Source organism: Pinus tabuliformis, chromosome 2_1 (genome assembly GCF_031772625.1).
Source record: "Pinus tabuliformis cultivar Carrire ecotype Pingquan chromosome 2_1, CPIR1, whole genome shotgun sequence".
Lineage (NCBI taxonomy): Eukaryota > Viridiplantae > Streptophyta > Pinopsida > Pinales > Pinaceae > Pinus > Pinus tabuliformis.
The window spans coordinates 51584080-51604816 of NC_142299.1; the positions used below are offsets into that span (position 1 = coordinate 51584080).

The 20737-nt window shown below is 37.7% G+C and overlaps 1 protein-coding gene across 1 annotated transcript in view; it reads right to left on the minus strand.

Annotated features, from left to right (window-relative positions):
* Positions 1-874: 874 nt before the first annotated feature.
* Positions 875-20737, minus strand: part of LOC149198746 (uncharacterized) — a 385249-nt gene continuing 365386 nt past the window's right edge. The window contains exon 8 of the mRNA XM_089400347.1: positions 875-1129. Within this exon, the coding sequence (XP_089256473.1) occupies positions 875-1129 (255 nt within the window). The remainder of the gene's footprint in view (positions 1130-20737) is intronic.

Here is a 20737-nt window from a genome sequence, read left to right on the forward strand (position 1 = left end):
TATTGCATTATCGAGTTAATCTACAGTCAGATTTTCTAAATAGATTTCAGAGGTAGATTTGTAGAGAATTTGCAAGAAATTCTACATCCCCAACTCACCCTCAAGCATCCTCTTATACTTTTCCTGTTGACAATTCAATGGTCGAGATTAAGTCCCTAATCAATGGCTAAGATTAGATCTGGCTTGATCCTCATTATTTAGAACTTTCTCACCCATTTTATATTAATACACATCAATATTTTAATTTTCCTAGGTTTAGACTTAGGAACCCCATTAATAATATTAATTATTTTAATATCTCTTCATCTGGGCGGAATTTCTCCAAATGATTTCTAGGTTTTGGAGACCTAATGTGCCTTAGCCTCTCCACCAGTTTTCATAGTTATAGCACATCCGCTGCTACCAAAAATCAACAAGTAGTTTATAGGGCTGATTGGTATGCTGATTCAGCAAGAACAGCTAAGTGATTTGACAAACATATCGAAGCAAAGTGGGCAAAGTTATAGCTGTAATAAATTTGTTTTATATAATCAGATCACTTATATGTTAAGAATTATGCCCTAAATGCTGGAAACATAGTTTCCTTAAAATACAATTGTCTTTTCTTTGGGCTGCATTGTGTATTAGGTTGGACAGAAATGATATATATATATATACTGCTGTGATTTATATTTTAAATTCAGCCCTAAGGCTAAAAGTTCACAGGAAAGGGTTCTAGAGAACATCAAGTTTAAAGTGAAATTTTGGATTTGCACTAAGTGATTCTTTAAATATTGACCAAAAGTTCATATAGAACACTAGATATAGATGCACTACCACTATATTTCCTTAAAGAACAGAAAATATCCACACAATAAAATGCACACTAAATTATCTAATTATAAAAGCAAAGGGTACATGCAAAACATGTTGATACCTCAAGCAACTTTTCAGTCATGTTATTTCGCTCATACATAGTGATGATACGAGTAAAGAAGTTCCGTGGAACATATTCCATATGCCTATTAAAGATTTCCATCCAGAGTTCCTCAGCCTCTTCTATTCTTCGCTCATTGGCAAGAGCATTCAATAACATGTAGCAGGTTCCCATGGTTTTACCTTGGCCCTTGCTCAACATCCACTTTGATATCTGCATACTACAAACAACTGCATAAACCATCTAGAAAAAGAAATACCATATTGATGCAATTCATAAAGTAAAATCTGTCACTAACAATATTTTGTCTTTGTACTCAATTTGGAGGCTGTGATATAAATTCGTTTTTGACGGCCATGTTGGTTGGGTCAATACTTTTCAGAATTCAGTTGTTGAAGAGGTGTGTGAAGACTCACCACTAAGGCTAGAGGTTTTCTGCCAGCCAAGGATGTCAAAGACATTTCTTGCAGACTATTCTGATTTTGTAGCCCTTTCTGCTCATAGATAAAACTTTTAATTGTTTTGTAAAGTTATGAATTTTTCTGTGAAATGTAAGTGTATGTTCTCAGGATGGAAAGAAAAGGACTGCAGGGCTAATGCTGCTAATTCCTCACAAAAACAGAATTCAATAATGACATTTTATTCTAAGTTCCCAAAAAACAAGATATTCTCATGTAAAAGGGAAGGGTAATGATACATTCTTGTAGCTAGAGAATACAGGTTACTTCCATCTTCTGAATATATGATAAGAAGAATAAAGCGTAGATCATAATACTGAAGATGTTCAGCCACACTGGGCAGTAGACATAAAGATGAAATATTGCAAAAGAGAAAAGGTGGTTTTAGACTTGCATATTGACATTTTTGTATAGAATCAGTGTTTGCATAAATACAGAGAAATGTTTAAACAAGTTTGGAGTAAAGCTGAAGCTCATGTTGTCTGCATACAGCATACATTTCAGGCCCATTGCTGATGGGCTTGTTAAAATATATTTGCAGCTAAATGTGACACTAAGAGGCAGCATACTAGAAAAATTTTCACAAAGAGGTTTAGTAATCTACAGAACCATTTGACGCATCGAAGGCTTATGCAGCACTCAATCGTATGACATCTGTACTGGTATAAATTCTGACTACATATTAGATTTAAACATTTGAATATGTAGCATACAGTTCCAATTAATAAAATCCGCCATTATTCTTGCCACTTATGAACTTAAGAGTGTGCCAAACTGATGTTTTCCTTCTTAAAGCTTCTTCAGTAGGATAACTTTAATCACTGGGAAATATTGGCAGAAAGTGGCTTTCAGGTGTGAGGCATTACAGTGAAACTTGCAATGACAATAGTGATCCAAGAGTACTTAAAAGTTGAAAAGATGTTGAATATAGTAGTAATCTAACTTGATGCACGGCCTGTAGTCTGTTTAGAACAATGTGTCCCATCCCATGATTTAATACCACACAGTTTCATATTTGTTAAGATGCAGAGCAAAACTTGGACACTGTTATCGCAAGTAAAAAATAAGACAAAATATACCAAAAATGACAGGAATATCCTTGAGTAGATTTTATCTAGCAATGATAAAGCTAATACAACAAAGGAAGAGTGAAAATTTCAAGTTCGAAATTAAACAATTCTCTGAAGTGGTTTAGAGTTTAGTCATTCAATTCGAAAGTTTGAAATAGAGTCTGAAACGAACAAAGTTCGACCTTCAATTTAAATACTTCAGAAGACTTGGAATATGAAGATATCCATTGAGAATACAAATATTATTATATATAAAATGTATGAAGAATGACAATACAATTGAGAGTGAGAGTCTATATATATAGCTAGGAAGTACCCTTTCACGAAGAGTCATGCCTGTAAAGTCGTGCCTTTTTGTTTAACAAATTATTATTTACTTACATATTATTATAATTATTATTTATTATTTATTATCTATATTTATTATTTTTACATAAATTCTGTTCATAATATTGCCTTCCCCTTCAAAAGCTTTGTCCTCAAAGCTTGTTGATGAAAGGACTTGATCTCTTTTTCTATTACGAATGTCTTCTCGTCTTGGGAAAGTCATCTTTGTCAATACAAGTTGATATGATCCTTGGAGTGACATAAAATTGTCGCACAGAGGAAGGATCTGACCATCCTAAATTAACCTTCTGTGGAATCTTTTGATCACTGGAATTTTGTGATGAATAGTTGTCATAGGACTGGATTTTACAAACTTCAGTATTCTTTGGAACATACATTTGTTGCTTGTTTTCCGAGTGATAATGGTATGTAGATTGATTGGAAAATCTGCTTTTGTGATTCAAATGTCAATAAATAGCTCTTTTCATTGGACTTTCCTTTATCATTTTGGCAGCTTCTTGATTTCCTTCATGTGTTATGAAACCAACTCAAGAAAAGATAGAAAAGATAGATCAAAGCCTTAGAATTCAGCCTCTTCGAGGGGGCAACCTCCTTTACATTACATAAATGAACAATTCTTTGATGATTCAAATGACAAAACCTCCTTTCTATATATAGGAGTCTAAGGAGTCACAATATAATCCAGCCGACCTAACAATAATAATATAAAGCCACAAAAATAACAATAGAGGGATTCTATGGGGCACAGAAATAACAATATGGGGGTAATAGGGGCACAACAATATAAATAAGGGGTATAACTACAATAGTAATGGGGTAATCACTAGTATTATAGGGACCCAACATGCCCCTCTCCTTCAAAAAAGTGTTGTCCTCAACGCTTGAGTAGTTCTGGATACTTCTGCATAAAATTCTCATCCTCCCATGTGGAATCTTCAGCAGATAAGTTCTTCCACTTGATAAGATACTCTGAAATTGATCGATTTCGTAGCTGTCGAGTTCTTGTTTTTGTGACTGCTTCCGGTTCCAATATAATTTTTCCTTCCTCGTCAAGTTCTGGCAATATTGTTTGAACTGAGATCTTGTCGCCTATAACCTTCTTTAAACATGAAACATGGAAAACTGGGTGCAATCGAGAAGCTGCAGGAAGCTCCAATTTGTATGCCATAGTACCAATCTTTTGCAACACCTTGTACGAACCATAATACTTTGGTGATAAATTATTATCCTTCTTAGCTTGCTTTAGGGACATTTGGTTATATGGTTGTAGCCATAGGAATACCCAATCACCTACATCAAAACTTCTTTCACTGCGATGTTGATCTGCCTGTTGTTTCATTCTATTTTGTGCCAACACGAGGTTATCCTTTAAGAGTTGGAGGACTTGTTGTTGATGTTCGATGTGATGTTCCACTGCTTGAACCTTAGAATTTTCTCTTAAATATGATGTGATGGATGGTGGTTGATACCCATAAAGTGCCATAAATGGGGTCATTTTTGTTGTTGTATGGAAGGAAGTGTTATACCACCATTCAGCCAGAGGCAACCATTTGACCCATTGTGTCTGTTTATCAGATACAAAGCAACGAAGATATCCTTCCAAACATTTGTTTACTATCTCAGTTTGCCCATCAGATTGAGGATGATAAGATGAGCTATGAGCTAACTGAGTACCAAGACAAGAAAATAATTTTGTCCAAAAATTTCCAGTGAAAATGGGATCTCTGTCACTTACAATAATCTTTGGGTTTCCATGTAGCTTTTGAATTGTTTCCATAAATGCAGTAGAAACTGTACTGGCTTTAAATGGATGTGATAATGCACAAAAGTGTGCATACTTGGTAAGTCTGTCAACTACCACCATGATGACACTTTTTCCCTCAGACTTGGGTAAACCTGTGATAAAATCCATTGAAACTTCCTCCCAACGTTGGCTTGGAATGGATAAAGGTAGTAGACCCGGTGTCTTAATTGTTTCAACTTTATTTTGTTGGCAAACCAAACATTCCACCACAAACTTTTGAATATCTGATTTAAGGCCATCCCAAAAAAATTCCTTCTTAACCCTGTGGTAAGTTTTTAAAAATCCTGAGTGCCCTCCTAAGGGAGAAGTGTGCAATTCCATAAGAATCTTTTGTTTTAGCTGGGAATTCTTACAGAGGTATAAGCGATCTTTGTACCATAACGAATCATTTTGCCAGCTAAATGTATCAGACGTACTGGAATCTTGTTGTAGCTTTCGAATAAGTGCCCAAACTTCTTCGTCATTCTTCCATTCCTCCCTTGCTTCATTTATCCAATCTGGTTGGATAATAGAAATGGCGCACAACAATGCTTCCACATCCTCATCCTTTCTTGAGAGTGCATCTGCCACCATATTTTGCTTCCCTTTTTTGTAGATGATTTCAAAGTCATAACCCAACATCTTTGTGACCCACTTTTGTTGCTCTTTAGAGGATAATCTTTGTTCTAAAAAGTATTTAAGGCTATCATGAACCGTTTTTACCTTGAAGTGTCTTCCCATTAGGTAGGGTCGCCATTTCTTAAGTGCATGGAGTATTGCCAACATTTCCTTCTCATAAATAGCTTTGCTTAAAAACTTTCCCTTGATTGGACGACTTTCAAAAGCAACGGGTCTTTCATCTTGCATTAGAACAGCACCAATTCCATTTCCTGAAGCATCACATTCCACAATAAAGGTTTTTGTGAAGTCCGATGTAGCTAAGACCGGTGCTTGGCACATTGCCTCTTTAAGATGTTCAAAGGCCTTTGTTGCTTCCGGAGTCTATGAAAATGCATCTTTCTTCAATAATGTTGTTAGAGGTGCGCTATTCTCCCATAATTCTTAACAAACTTGCGATACTACCTTGTCAACCCAAGAAATCCTCGCATATGCTTTATGGATGTGGGGATTTTCCATTCCTTAATGGCTTTAATTTTGCTAGGGTCTACCTTAACTCCTTCATGAGATACAATATGACCCAAATATTCCACCTCCTGGACTCCAAAGAAACATTTGGATCTTTTTGCATAAAATTGTTTCTCCTCCAATAGTTGTAGCACCCTGTCAACATGTTCAACATGATCCTTCCAAGACTTGTTGTAGATTAGTATATCATCAAAAAATACTAACACAAATTTTCTAAGGAATGGTTTGAAAATTGAATTCATCAAACCTTGAAATGTTGAAGGTACATTGGTAAGGCCAAAAGGCATGACCAAAAATTCATAATGACCCTCATAAGTTCTAAATGTTGTTTTCGGAATGTCTTCAATCTTCATTCTGATTTGATGATATCCCGAACGAAGATCCAACTTGGTGAAGTAAATTGATCCATGCAATTCATCCAGTAATTCATCAATGACAGGAATGGGGAACTTATCTTTAATAGTGAGCTTGTTGAGCTCCCTATAATCGGGACACATGCGCCATGATCCATCCTTTTTGTGCACCAATACTACTGGAGCAGAGAAAGAACTTTGACTCGGTTGATGTTAAGTTATGGTATGTTCTATGCTTATAACAGTTTACTTCTTTTTCTTATTATATTCCACCGATTAGCATCACATGTACATAAAGTAAAGTGCAGATAGAACATTAAACGATCGACAGAAAACAAGCCAAGACAAGAGACACAAGATGTGGCGGCTAGCCAGGGACAAACCCCACAATGTGTGGGGAAACCCTTTGATCAAATCTTCTTTTATCTTCAATAATTCAGCAGAGAGAAATAGTACAATAAATCTGATTCATGTCAGCAGTAGCAAACCCTAGATCAGTAGCATCAGCATTAGCGGCTTCATTATCAAACTAGGGCAGACCATATCTCACAAACCGACCGTCGGATTGACTTCATTCCACCACCAAAAGTTTCAGCTTCCAGAGGAGGTTCAGATGAACCTACAGCGCAGTTCAGATGAGGAGATCTTCTAGGCCACGCAAGTCAATCTTTACTTCTGCAGTTGCAGCTTCAGTTTCAGCAGTTTCCGGCTTCAAACTAGGGCAGTCGATATCTTGCAAACCGTTCGTCGGATTGACTTCATTCCACCACCAAAAGTTGCGGCTTTCAAAGGAGGTTCAGATGAACCTACAGCGCAGTTCCAAAGAGGAGATCTTCTAGGCCACGCAAGTCAATCTTTACTTCTGCAGTTGCAGCTTCAGTTTCAGTAGTTTCCGGCTTCAAACTAGAGCAGTCGATATCTTGCAAACCGTTCGTCAGATTGACTTCATTCCACCACCAAAAGTTGTAGCTTTCAAAGGAGGTTCAGATGAACCTACAACGCAGTTCCAAAGAGGAGATCTTCTAGGCCACACAAGTAAATCTTTACTTCTGCAGTTGCAGCTTCAGTTTCAGCAGTTTCCAGCTTCAATGTGTGAGAGAGAGAGACCCATTTCAGCGCAGTAGAGAAGAGACTCATATCTGCGCAGTAGAGAGAGAGAGATGTGATGAGATGAGTGAGTCCAAATGAGGAAAAGTCCTCTTATATTTATACACAACGTTGGTGGGTGAATAGATGCGACTGTTGGGCTTCTGAGCCTACATGAGTTGTAGGTCGGCCTGATAATAATTCCATAATCGAAATAAATTCATATCTCCATGAATACTTATCGGAATTGGATGATCTTTATATCAATCCTACACCTCTCGACGAGAGGAATCTAATAAAAATATTATTAGCCATGAATAAGATGACCCACATGAAGTTTTGCCCTGGTTTCCAATTTTAACACTCCCTCTCAACCATGGAAAACTTCATCTACAATCTATCTATCGGTCATTACTATTCATCCATCAAATGCACTGCCTTGTACAGCCTGGCCCTTGCCCTGCCCTGCTCTATTTTGCCTGTTCTGCTTTGTCTTGTTCTGCCCTGCACTAATCTGTATTGTTTTGTTCTGTTATGCTCTGCTCTTGCATTGTTCTGTTCTACTCTGCTTTTGTCTGAATTATGAAGAAGAAGAAATGATCGAGGATGTATCATACTAACTCAAAGTCAGTCTCAAAGTATGTACCACTGGTCCCAGACCAGTCTCAACCAACCCAAAGTCAGCTTCATAGTGAGTACAACTCCAATGGTCCCAGACCAATATCATCCTCCACTGACTCAAAGTCAGTCTCAGAGTATGTACCACTGATCCCAGACCAGTCTCAACCGACCCGAAGTCAGCGTCATAGTATGATACAACTCCTACCACTGGTCCCAGACCAGTATCATTGATCCCAGATCAATGGAGGTCATCCTAGCGTAGGGAGTACGGTAGTTACAACGATGCGTCCATCGGTACTACTGTGGTCCCTAACTTCATTTCCCTGCTCATTGATCAGATGAGAGGTACTTCCCATGAGTCCCAGACTACATGGGTAGGATGCCTCGACAGGAGAACTAATCAATCCTCTCCTCACAGGAGAACACATCAATCCTGCTACAATTGCCATGGAGAACACATCAATCCAGGCTAGAGAACACATCAATCCAGGCCTCACAGGAGAACTAATCATCCTACTACACAGGAGAGCGAATCATCCTGTTCCACAAGAGAGCGAATCATCTTTTCCCACAAGAGAGTGAATCATCTTGTTCTAGTGTGCACCACCAGGGGAGGGTGAGTCACCCTGTGGTCATATGTTGATCCAGTAGGAACCGCAAGCCCTCAGAGCTCCCAGAGCTCAATGTATGCAACATGCAGGACCCTTGTACAAGGGTTTCTTGCCGACTCCAAGTCGTTTGGGAAAATCACAGATTAGATCTTTCCTCGGGGCTTTGACAAGGTGTATCAACCTGTACATCATCTTAATGTGATGGAGCTTCCTTGCTCATCGACTTACCATATCCCAGATGATGTCTATCTGCTAGAGCAATTGACGAATATGGGATTCCTCAATAATCGAATCCCACCTCTGGTTGTTACAGAGAATCACAGTGGTATCCAATGTAAATCCAAACAGCTCACTTAAGAGCTTTCGCAACCAGACTGCCTCACACGAGGTTATGCTAGCAACAATATATCCTGCTTCGGCGGTGCTCAAAGCCACCGACTCCTGCTTCCTGCTCATCCAGGATATCGAAGCAGATCCCAAGGTGAAACAGTACCCGGAAGTGTTCTTACGGTCCACCACACTGCCTGCCCAATCAACATCAGTATATCCAAGTAGTCTCACATCTCCGGCAGTGTATCTTAATCCATGAGAGATTGTGTTCTGAAGACATCTTAGAAGATTCCTAGCATCAATCCAGTGAGGCTCAACCAAATATGAGCTCACAATGCTAACTGCAAAACATATGTTCGAACGGAGGTTCACCAAGAACATCAATGCGAATGAGTTTTTGAAACTCAAAGGCATTTCCCAAGTCTGGTCCGACATCACTACCATATAACTTCTAAAAGTTAAGATCCTCGAGGTAATCATAGGCTTGCAGTCCATCATACCGAATCTTTCCAATATATTTACCACATATTTTCCTTGAGATATGAAAATTTCCCTTGGCTTTTGCCACACTTTAAGTCCTTGGTCCTTCATTTCAAATTCAGAAGCCATCTCCCTCTTACATTTGTGAATGAGAGGGTTTGCACCTGTTAGAAGGAGGTCATCCACATACAACACCAGTATGAGAGGCTTGTCATCTTCAACCTTAAAGTAAAGGTTAGGATCAGCTTCACTCCTAGTGAATCCCAGCTTCATCAAGTAGCTATCGATCCTCTCATACCATGCTCGGGGTGCTTGCTTCAGCCCATAGAGAGCCTTCTTCAACCTGCATACATGAGATTTTCAATCATAAATCTCAAATCCTTCAGGTTGCTCCACATAGACCTCTTCTTTTATAGAACCATGCAAGAACGCGACCTTAACATCCATCTGATGTAGGTTGCATCCTTGTGAAGCCACAAGGGCTATGATCAAGCGGATGGTCGTATATGTGGCAACAGGTGCGAATATCATAGTCTATACCTCCCTTCTAGGATAAACCACGAGCAACAAAATGAACCTTATACTTTTCCATACTTCCATTTGCTGCATGCTTTATCTTGTAAAGCCATTTTGAAGTAACAATTGTCTTGTTCAGGGTTGGGAACTACTTCCCAGACATCATTCTCCATAATAGACTCATATTCTATGGTCATAGCATCCTTCCATAGTTAATGCTTGATGACATCTGAGAATGATGAAGGTTCATTTTGTATGATCGTGCTCATGATGGTCAGGTATCCCTGATAACTGTTAAGTTTCTTACTTTGATGGAAGGTTCCTCAGGGTGCAGCATGTCCTTCAGCATCATCAAGTATCCCCCTAAGCCATGAAGGCCTCTTCCTAGAAGAGGAAGGCTCATGTGGATGAGGATCAATCGGATCCATGGGTTCTTCTACATCAGTCATTGATTCATCATCCTTTTCTTTCGGTTCCCTGGTGTCGGCTTCGTGAGAGCTACTCAAAGTCAGCAGATTGTCCACCTTGCTGAGAGCCATATCTTTATCAAAGGTGACATCATGACTAATCATGACTTCCCTTTGACCGGTGGTGAACATTTCTTCAGGAGTTTAGGAACCCAATGCTTGATGAGGGCATCGATTTTGTACATATACGGCGGTGATTGTAGTTTCAGCCCATAGAAACTTTGGAAGTCTTTGATCATGTAACATGGCCAGGACAGCTTCCATCATCGTGTGGTTCTTCCTTCCCACCACACCATTCTGCTCAGGAGTATGTGGTGTAGTAGTCTCCCTCTTAATGCCAACCTCAGGTATGCCTGAGTAAACCAATTGTAATATATCGGAGGTTTTGCTTTGGCTTGAGGGGAATGGTCCCCTTTTGAGCTTTCCTTTGGCACATCCCGAACATACACCTTCTTTCTCTACTTGGAATTCGGGCATCCCTGTTACCATCTATCTTACATCGGGTAGAGCTTTGTAATGAAGGCGGGCAAACCTCCGATGCCAAAGTTCGGACTAAAGAGTTGTGTCACAAGACATGACACCTAGCAGACTTCCATTGACCTGATATAATGAATCAACACTAAACCCAAGAGTAAAGGCATATTTAACATTATTTTTCCATATACATACCTTGCCATTGCTGAAGGTTACCTTGTAGCCTTTGTCTTCCATTGCCAAAATGGACACTAGGTTCCTTTTGAGGTCAGGTGCATTTAATACATCCTAGAATTTCTAGCCTTCTTGAATGCTTGTCCTCTTCCTTGATTCCCAGCTCTCCTCTTACCTTTGCTGTTGAATTTGTCATTCCTTTGATTGCCATCAGAGGGATTTCGAGTTGCACCACAGCATACTGTACCATGCTTCTCTAATCATAATTATCATCATGTTGCCCATCTCCATGATTTTATCCATCATAATGCTGCTCAAAACTAGTGTGCATCATCATCATGCTATCCTATATGTCCATGATCTCATGTTGCCCTTTATGTCCATGATCTCATTCATCATGATGCTCATGATCTCATACATAGTGACTTGCTTTATCGCAAATGTAACATCGTCATTTTCTTCTAGCCTTAGGTCCAGCCTTTCCTTTTGATTTAGTCCTGGAATTATTTCTTTTCTTTGCATGAGAAGAAAAGGCAGCAGGAGGACCTTTAGGCATGGGCATTTCTTGCACTTCTTCCTTTGTTTCTTCTTGAATGCATCTAGCCATTAATTCCTCAAAACTAGGAATTACATTATTGTTCAGAAGAGTAGTCCTGAACACATACCATTCAGATGGTAATCCTCCGAGAGTTGTGAGTGCCATTTCTCTGTCAGTAATGGTTTCCCCAATAGATAGGAGATCGTTCTTGATCTCGGTGATTCTTAAGAAGTATGCTTGCATACTTTCATCTTTACCCTTCTTGATTTCCCTCAACTTATTTCTAAGAAACAAAACTTGATTTGCATCATTAACTTTAAATAAACTCACCAGTCTGTCGTAGATTTCCTTGGAGGTGTCTAGATCAGAGATGTAGGCCACCAAGCGCTTGTCGATAGAGTCCCAGATGATCTTCTTTGTTTTGACTTCTCCATTTTTCCATTTGTTCCAGGCAGCAGCAGATGAATTTGATGAAGGCTCAACAATATTGCCTCTTACATGGTCCAGCACTCCTTGATCTTCAAGGGTTAGATCGATAGACATCTTCCATCCGTGATAGTCAGCTTTCTCACGGAGCTTGTCTTCGGCAGGAAAGAGTGTTCAGGACCCCATAGTTCTTTTAGGATAGCCTTGCCAATCTTCTCTTCAATGATTGTTCTTGCTCTTGCTCAGGCTTTGTCTTCACCTCAGCTCTAATACCATGTTACGTTATGGTATGTTCTATGCTTATAACAGTTTACTTCTTTTTCTTATTATATTCCACCGATTAGCATCACATGTACATAAAGTAAAGTGCAGATAGAACATTAAACAATCGACAGAAAACAAGCCAAGACAAGAGACACAAGATGTGGCGGCTAGCCAGGTACAAACCCCACAATGTGTGGGGAAACCCTTTGATCAAATCTTCTTTTATCTTCAATAATTCAGCAGAGAGAAATAGTACAATAAATCTGATTCATATTAGTAGTAGCAAACCCTAGATCAGTAGCATCAGCATTAGCGGCTTCATTATCAAACTAGGGCAGACCATATCTCACAAACCGACCGTCGGATGGACTTCATTCCACCACCAAAAGTTTCAGCTTCCAGAGGAGGTTCAGATGAACCTACAACGCAATTCAGATGAGGAGATCTTCTAGGCCACGCAAGTCAATCTTTACTTCTGCAGTTGTAGCTTCAGTTTCAGCAGTTTCCGGCTTCAAACTAGGGCAGTCGATATCTTGCAAACCGTTCGTCGGATTGACTTCATTCCACCACCAAAAGTTGCGGCTTTCAAAGGAGGTTCAGATGAACCTACAACGCAGTTCCAAAGAGGAGATCTTCTAGGCCACGCAAGTCAATCTTTACTTCTTCAGTTGCAGCTTCAGTTTCAGCAGTTTCCGACTTCAAACTAGGGCAGTCGATATCTTGCAAACCGTTCGTCGGATTGACTTCATTCCACCACCAAAAGTTGCGGCTTTCAAAGGAGGTTCAGATGAACCTACAGCACAGTTCCAAAGAGGAGATCTTCTAGGCCACGCAAGTCAATCTTTACTTCTGCAGTTGCAGCTTCAGTTTCAGCAGTTTCCGGCTTCACATGTGTGAGAGAGAGAAACCCATTTCAGCGCAGTAGAGAAGAGACTCATATCTGCGCAGTAGAGAGAGAGAGATGTGATGAGATGAGTGAGTCCAAATGAGAAAAAGTCCTCTTATATTTATACACAACGTTGGTGGGTGAATAGATGCGACTGTTGGGCTTTTGAGCCTACATGAGTTGTAGGTCGGCTTGATAATAATTCCATAATCAAAATAAATTCATATCTCCATGAATACTTATCGGAATTGGATGATCTTTATATCAATCCTAAACCTCTTGACGAGAGGAATCTAATAAAAATATTATTAGCAATGAATAAGATAACCCACATGAAGTTTTGCCCTGGTTGCCAATTTTAACAGTTGAATTATACCAGCCTCTAGCATTTCTGCAACCATACGTTCAATTTCACTTTTTTGAACATAGGGATATCTGTACGGCCTGATGTTTGGAGGAACACTTCCTGGAATCAGATGAATAGCATGATCATGATCACGCATAGGTGGGAGACCTTTGGGAGTCTCAAATACCTTGGAATGATTGTCCAAGACTTTTTGGAGATCTGGAGAAATAGATGATTCCGATGTGGAAACATCTAGCGAACATAATTGTGCAATTACACCTCTTTGCTCCTTTTTTAGAAGCTTTGTCATACCATTAGAGCTGATTATCTTTCCTGGTTTCCCTGCAATACCCCTTAATTCAACTTCCTTTCCTTCCGTAGAAAATTTGATGAAAAGTTCTTGAAAATTAAAAGCTATTGTACCCAAGGATTGTAGCCATTGGACTCCTAGTACAACATCAGCACCTCCCATTGGAATGGAAAGCATTGGGCTAGTCAATACATATTCTCCCATGGATAGCTTGATATTATGGCACCTTCCAGAGCAATTTATTGTTCCTCCATTTGCAATCATCACTTGACACTCTGGTGTTGGATATAGGAAGCAATTCAATTCTTTTGCTACCCTACAATGAATAAAATTGTGGGTGCTTCCTGAATCAATCAACACTATTACCTTTTTCTTCTTGATTTGTCCTTCTATCTTTATGGTTTGAGGAGTGGTAATTCCCGCCAATGCATTAAAAGATATGGTCGGATTTAATTGTTCTTCATCTAGGCTTTGTTCCTGGAGTATATCCTCTTCTTTTGACCTTTCTTGCTCCTTTTCTTCTTCCTCTTCACAATCTATGTAGAATAATTTCTTTTCAGCACACTTATGACCTTTAGTGTATTTTCTATCACAACTGTAACAAAGCCATTTTGCTCTTTTTTCTTCCAATTGTTGTGGTGTCAACCTTATAGGTTGTGGAAGACTAGGGGCAACAACACTTCCATCTTTATAGTTGTGAGTGGTATGCTTCCTGGTTGCCATAATTTTTCTTTCCATTTTTCTTTTAACCTGAATGCCTTCTCTAATGAATCAGGTTCCCAAGGGCGAACATCATGTTGGATATTATCCTTTAAAGACCCTATGAACACATCAACCCTATGCTCCTCTGGAATATCTTTTACCCTTATGTTCAATTTTTGGAACTCCTCAATGTGCTCCATTATTGAACCCTTTTGTTTGAGACTTATCAATTGGCTAAAAAAAATGTTGCTTTTTGTATCCTCATAATGTGCTATCAATTCTTCCGTAAAAATTGCCCAAGTGATAAATTGTTTACGAGAGCAAAGCCATTGATACCATACAAACTGATTTGGTTCCAAATATACAGTTGCCATACATACCTTTTGTGTGTTTTGCACATTATTGAGATCGAAAAATTGCTCCATCTGTAATATCCATGTGGCAGGATCCTTGCCATCAAACTTCCTCGTATCAATTTTTGGAATACGGTGAGTCTTCAATCCAACATTAGCATCTATGGAATCATGATTAACATTTCTTTTATTCTCATCATGAGTTTCCTTTAGTACCCTTTCATCCTTAGTGTCCATTTCTTGTAGCAACTTATTCATATTTATCTTCAATTCGTCCATGTCTGTCTTCAAATCTGCCATGTCTCTCTTCAAATCTGTGTTTGAATCATCCATCTTAGCTTCCATGCCTTTTATCTTAGATTCCACGCCATTTATCTTAGCTTCTGTTAGCTTTTGTGAGTGTGACATTTGTTGCACTTGTTCTTGTAATTTTGATATATCATGTAGCATTTCTTCCTCTTCTTCATGAGTCATGCTAGAGCTTTCAGGTTCCTTACTTGGTGTTTGCATTTTCTTTCCTCGGGGCATCAGTTACCAATAATAATGCTTTACTATGCCCTTTGAATTCCTTCAAACCAAGCTTACGCAAAAATTTAAAAAAAACTACACACATTTTTTTCCTTTGTAGAAGCTTGATATTGAATCTGATGTATCTCTATAATTTCGGATCATCTAGTTCTAAAATTGCAACCTATAGTAGCCTTCTGCGTCCTCTTTCCAATGCCACAAGTCTGACCCAAATTGGATTCTCCAAGGAAGAGTTATGCGAAATCTCCCACAGTGACTTGATTTTAGACTAATTCAGTAGAGCAAACTTGTACGACGTGCCACAAGTCACTGTTTCGACCTATGGATCTGAAAAATGCATACAAGAAACTACAATCCGTTCTCTTTCTGTACCTTCTTACGAAATTTCAATCTGATCTTCAGAGAGAAAGTTATGACAATTTTCCCCAGGTCACTTGTTTAGAATGTAATTCAGGAGTCTGCAAAAAGACCAACTTCCTCAGATCATATCTCCGAAAATAAATAGCGAAATGATCTGAAATTCGAACCCAAGGTTCAGCGCTATTTCTTCTCAAATGGGTTTTTTTTGCGAATTCTGAAACATCACAGAAAAAAAGTTATATTGAAAATGCCACGATGACCTGTTTGGAGCAGCGAAACCCTAGAATCCAAAGCTCTAATACCAAATGTTATGAAACCAGCTCAAGAAAAGATAGAAAAGATAGATCAATGCCTTAGAATTCAGCCTCTTCGAGGGGGCAACCTCCTTTACATTACATAAATGAACAATTCTTTGATGATTCAAATGACAAAACCTCCTTTCTATATATAGGAGTCTAAGGAGTCACAATATAATCCAGCCGACCTAACAATAATAATATAAAGCCACAAAAATAACAATAGAGGGATTCTATGGGGCACAGAAATAACAATATGGAGGTAATAGGGGCACAACAATATAAATAAGGGGTATAACTACAATAGTAATGGGGTAATCACTAGTATTATAGGGACCCAACATCATGTCCTGCGATTGTTGAGTTGCCATCATCATTTGGAATTTCAATTGTTTGAACTGCAACATCTGCATAAGTTTCAACTTTCTTTGGTTTCTCATCTTCTTGAGTTATGATATTAATGGAACCGTTATTTGATCCTTTATTTCCAACTTGAACCATTACATCTGACGACTTCGATACTTCCTTTGTGAGAAATTTTTCTAATTTATTGCTTAATGATTACTTATCATTTTTAAGTTTCTTAATTTGAGTGAGTAGACTCTGATTATGATTTTTGAGACATAAGAGTTCCTCATTTTTTAAGTCTACTTTGGCATTCAAGTTTTTTGTCTTTTAAACACTTGATTTGTTTTAATAATTTTTTTATTAAGGTTCAAAGTGTAAATTTTTATTAAGGTTCTCCATTCGTTGAGCTTTTCGTCAAAACTTTCTTTTTCTTGTTCTTACCTTTTCTTCTTAGTTTTACACTTTCTGAGTTGTGCAAGTAGTTTCTGGATATGATCTTTTAAATGAGATTTTTTGTTGTTTTTATTAGATATGGCCTCAAGCTATTTTTGCTTCTCCGATATTGAGTTTTGATTCCTTTAAGTATTAATTTCGTAACATCTTTAGTGTCTTCGATGAGCACATTATTGATTTTGACTTCATTGTCATGTCTCGAACTGTGATCATCTTTCCCTTATAAGAAAACATAAAAAAAAATCCTCTATGTTTAACATGAACGCACCCAATTCTCTAAACCAAGGTTGACCAAAAATTAAGTCAACCTCCATGTCATACATTTTTACAACACAAAATTGGGATATGCACTCATAATGCTCCATTGTTATTTGTAAATCATTAATTTCATATTTTTTTTCCAAAAAGATCTATTGTTTCACCTACATTGGCATCTGAAATTAACAGTCGATTCGCCAGATTAATATTTATGTAATTTTCGTCATTGCTCGTACTAATAGCGATATTAATTTTATTTCCTTGGATAGTCCCTCTTAATGTAATTAACTTGTGATGTGTGATTAGAACACCCTTATAGGAAAATCATCATTCTTTCATCATTTTCGAATTAGGCTCCATTTGCTTTCTTCTTCAAAAATGGAATTCTTCTTTAAAATAAGTGCCCATTTATTTGATAAACTTGAACGCCTTTATAAATTCCTTTAACTTTTATTTTCCTCAATTATATATTTTTTCCCACTTTAAAAAAAGTTAATATAGCTCCACTATTTAAGTAAACTGCACCTTATATTTATTATAATGTTTTTAAAAAGTACTCTTCCTTTGTTATAACTTGTTATCCTGGTGTCTCTTTATAGTTTTCGATTTAACCCTTTATAAACTTTAATATATGGATCTTTTAAGTAACCTTTTATACTAGTACCCACTTTGTACTTATATATATTTTCAATAATTTTATGACTTAAACTTTTCTTTTAAAAAAACCCTTTATAATATAATACTTATCTTTATATATCTTTTATTTATAATCTTTTTGAAAAGTTACAACCCTAGTGAAAAGTGGCTATTCACCTCTTTGGAGTATAATATAAAATATATGTCCACTTCTGTGCCTTTGACTAGTTAATTTTCTCTACGTAAAAAGTAAAACTTACCATTCACATAAAGAGATTTTGTATTCTTTTTGTTTTTTTTTTACCTTTGAAATAAAATGGGCAATTACCATGGGTTTCTGAAACCACGAGCTTGTAAACCACTTAATGAAAAATCATGATAATATTATCTACTCTTCATTTTCTTACGTATAGTTTTAAAGATATTTGGAAAGATTCTCTTTTTACGTTGTCATGCACTTTTTATCAATAATGTAGAATCTTTATATATATATATATATGAATGTTCTCCTTCAAAATTTACCTCAAATATTTTATTTTTTTTAACTAGAATAATTGAAATGTGAATGACCAAAAATGGAGAAACATCAAACTCTGAGCGAAATGCTTCAACTACACAACAAGAAGGTTGATGGCCAAAGACCTGGTGATCAACCAATCCTGACTCTGATACTAATGAAACGAACAAAGTTTGACCTTCAATTTAAATACTCCAGAAGACTTGGAATATAAAAGTATTCATTGAGAATACAAACATTATTATATATAAAATGCATGAAGAATGATGATACCATTGAGAGTGAGGGTCCTATATATATAGCCAGGAAGTACCCTTTCACGAAGAGTCATGTTTGTAGAGACATGCCTCTTTGTTTAACAGATTATTATTTAACTACATATTATTATGATTATTATTTATTATCTATATTTATTATTTTTACATAAACTATGTATCCAAAGAAGTTGTAATGTCCCTTCTCAAGTGATAGCTACAATAAGTCACTTAGTAACCTATATGATTCATGCAGTCTATAGTCAGAAGAAGGGGATCAATTAATTTAATTATTAATGTCATTTCTAAAGTGATGTTGTGTAATTAAATTTAAAAGGAGTGTTATTTTAGGACCCATGGTATTCCAATGATAAAATTGTAAAAAAAAAATTATAACTCACTAAGGGTATATATGGTTTTTTGTGAGTTTGATTTGGAGAGCTTTTGTAGCTTGATGTGCACAGGGGAAATCCTTGACAGAGACTAATCCACCCTAGAAGGTTAAGATTGGTTTCGGTGGTGAGACATATCCACCCTAGCCGATCTAGGAGAAGAATCACTCAGATTATTCATTGGGATTTAATGAGGAGAAGACTGATTTTGGCAAAAGATCGTGGAGTATGGAGACAAAGAAAAATTATCATTTACAATGGTTCCGGGGTTTTCTCTGGGCAAGCCAAGTTCACTTTGAAAAGGCTGAATTAATTGCAGTAGGCCCAATTCTAGTTGGGTAGCTGATTTCTTGGGGACAATACTACTAATCTTGTGAAGGGGTTTGGTTCTATTTCATTTCATTTGGATTATGGTCAAACTATGCATCTACAGAATGTTCTATATGTGCTTGAATTGAAAAAGAATCTTGCGTCTATATCTACCTTGGAGAACAAAGGAATTTTTGCCACACACTCTAGCAGGGGTCCTAGAAGGGGTACATAAGGGACAACTACGAGACCAAATGACAACAATGGGACAAAGACCCATTGTCACCTCAGTCAGTCTCCCCTGCTCTTTATGGACTTTCATCAATGGGAGTCCCGGTATGAGGGAAATCACTATTAATGATAGAATCAATGACTAGGCATGATGTGATTTCCAAGGCCCATTCAAAGGAGAGGCTCAAATAAAGGCTCAATGCTTCAAGAGAAGCAAAAAGGCTCTCCAAGAAAGACCTATGAGGAGACCTAGACCTAGGGTTTATGATATTCAACGATGACAAGGAGACCTAAGGTCAAGGGTCCAAAGATGATTAGGCCTACTCAAGAAGCTTGTATATCTTTATATAAGCTTTCAATTTTCTTGAGAAGCCTAGAATGGGACCACACGAGACCTAGGGACTATGAATCACTATGGGACAGGACCCTCCAAGGAGCTCACTAGCTCAAGGTAGTGTCGATAAAGGGTTTTAAATGATTTATTCCACCAAATACTATGTGCAAAAACGCTAAAGAAGACCTTTCACTATGATGTTCAAGATGGGCATTCAAATGCTGAGCTAGGGCTTGAGTTTTCTCTTAAATGAACCTTGGGAATTGTGTGAAACTTTGAGGATCCCTAGAGGAGACACCAATGCAGTAGCTTGTCCAAGCAGAATGGAAAAAGTCCTCCTCCAAAGGAATTTGCATTCAACCCTATCTAGGTTGTCTAAGAGAGGGAGGAGAAAAATAGTAGAGAAATAAGGGTGATCACCAAATTTGCTTGGATCAGTGTCTTACCCTTGGGCTATGGAGTCTATGTGATTCGAAATCCGGCTAAAATTTTTCTTCAAGGAGGCTAAATTGTGATTCCCTAGCTATCACTCTTTAGCATTTACCCACCCAAGATCAATGGACTTCCATGGAAGAAAAACAATTTTTCATTTGCTAGGAACATTCATCTGCTTGTTATCAATGAGTATCATGCACATATTTGCAATCTAACAACTTTTACAATGATATTCAATAATCAGGGCACAAGAAAAATTAGCCAGTTGCAAAATTTCAACACATGGGACATTATTACATGAAAAATCTTCAACAATGACACAAGATAACAAGAGATATATCCAATCCAAGATCAAGATAGTGGCTCCAAGAAAGAACAAGATTTAGCTCCGAAAAATATCGAAATGCATCAAAGAAGGTCCAACAGACATCCAAGAAGAAGTGCCAAATTCTCAAAAGCGAGAAATCCAAGTGTGATGATGATGTCTGATACAAATGAGGCTTAGCATTATTTATATGAGCCTCTTCTCATTCGAATTAGCCTAAGATGCCCCTAAAAAAAATTTAATGTGCAAAATAACATAACTTTGGTGACAAGCCCACCAAATAGCTCATAAAGTGTAGAATAAGCCATCAAAATGAAGCCAAAATGATGAAACCATGGTGTAGGAGGGTTGTTGGAAGGCCTAATCGAGTCTTCAAGGTGCCATGATGAAGAAGAGGGCTCCA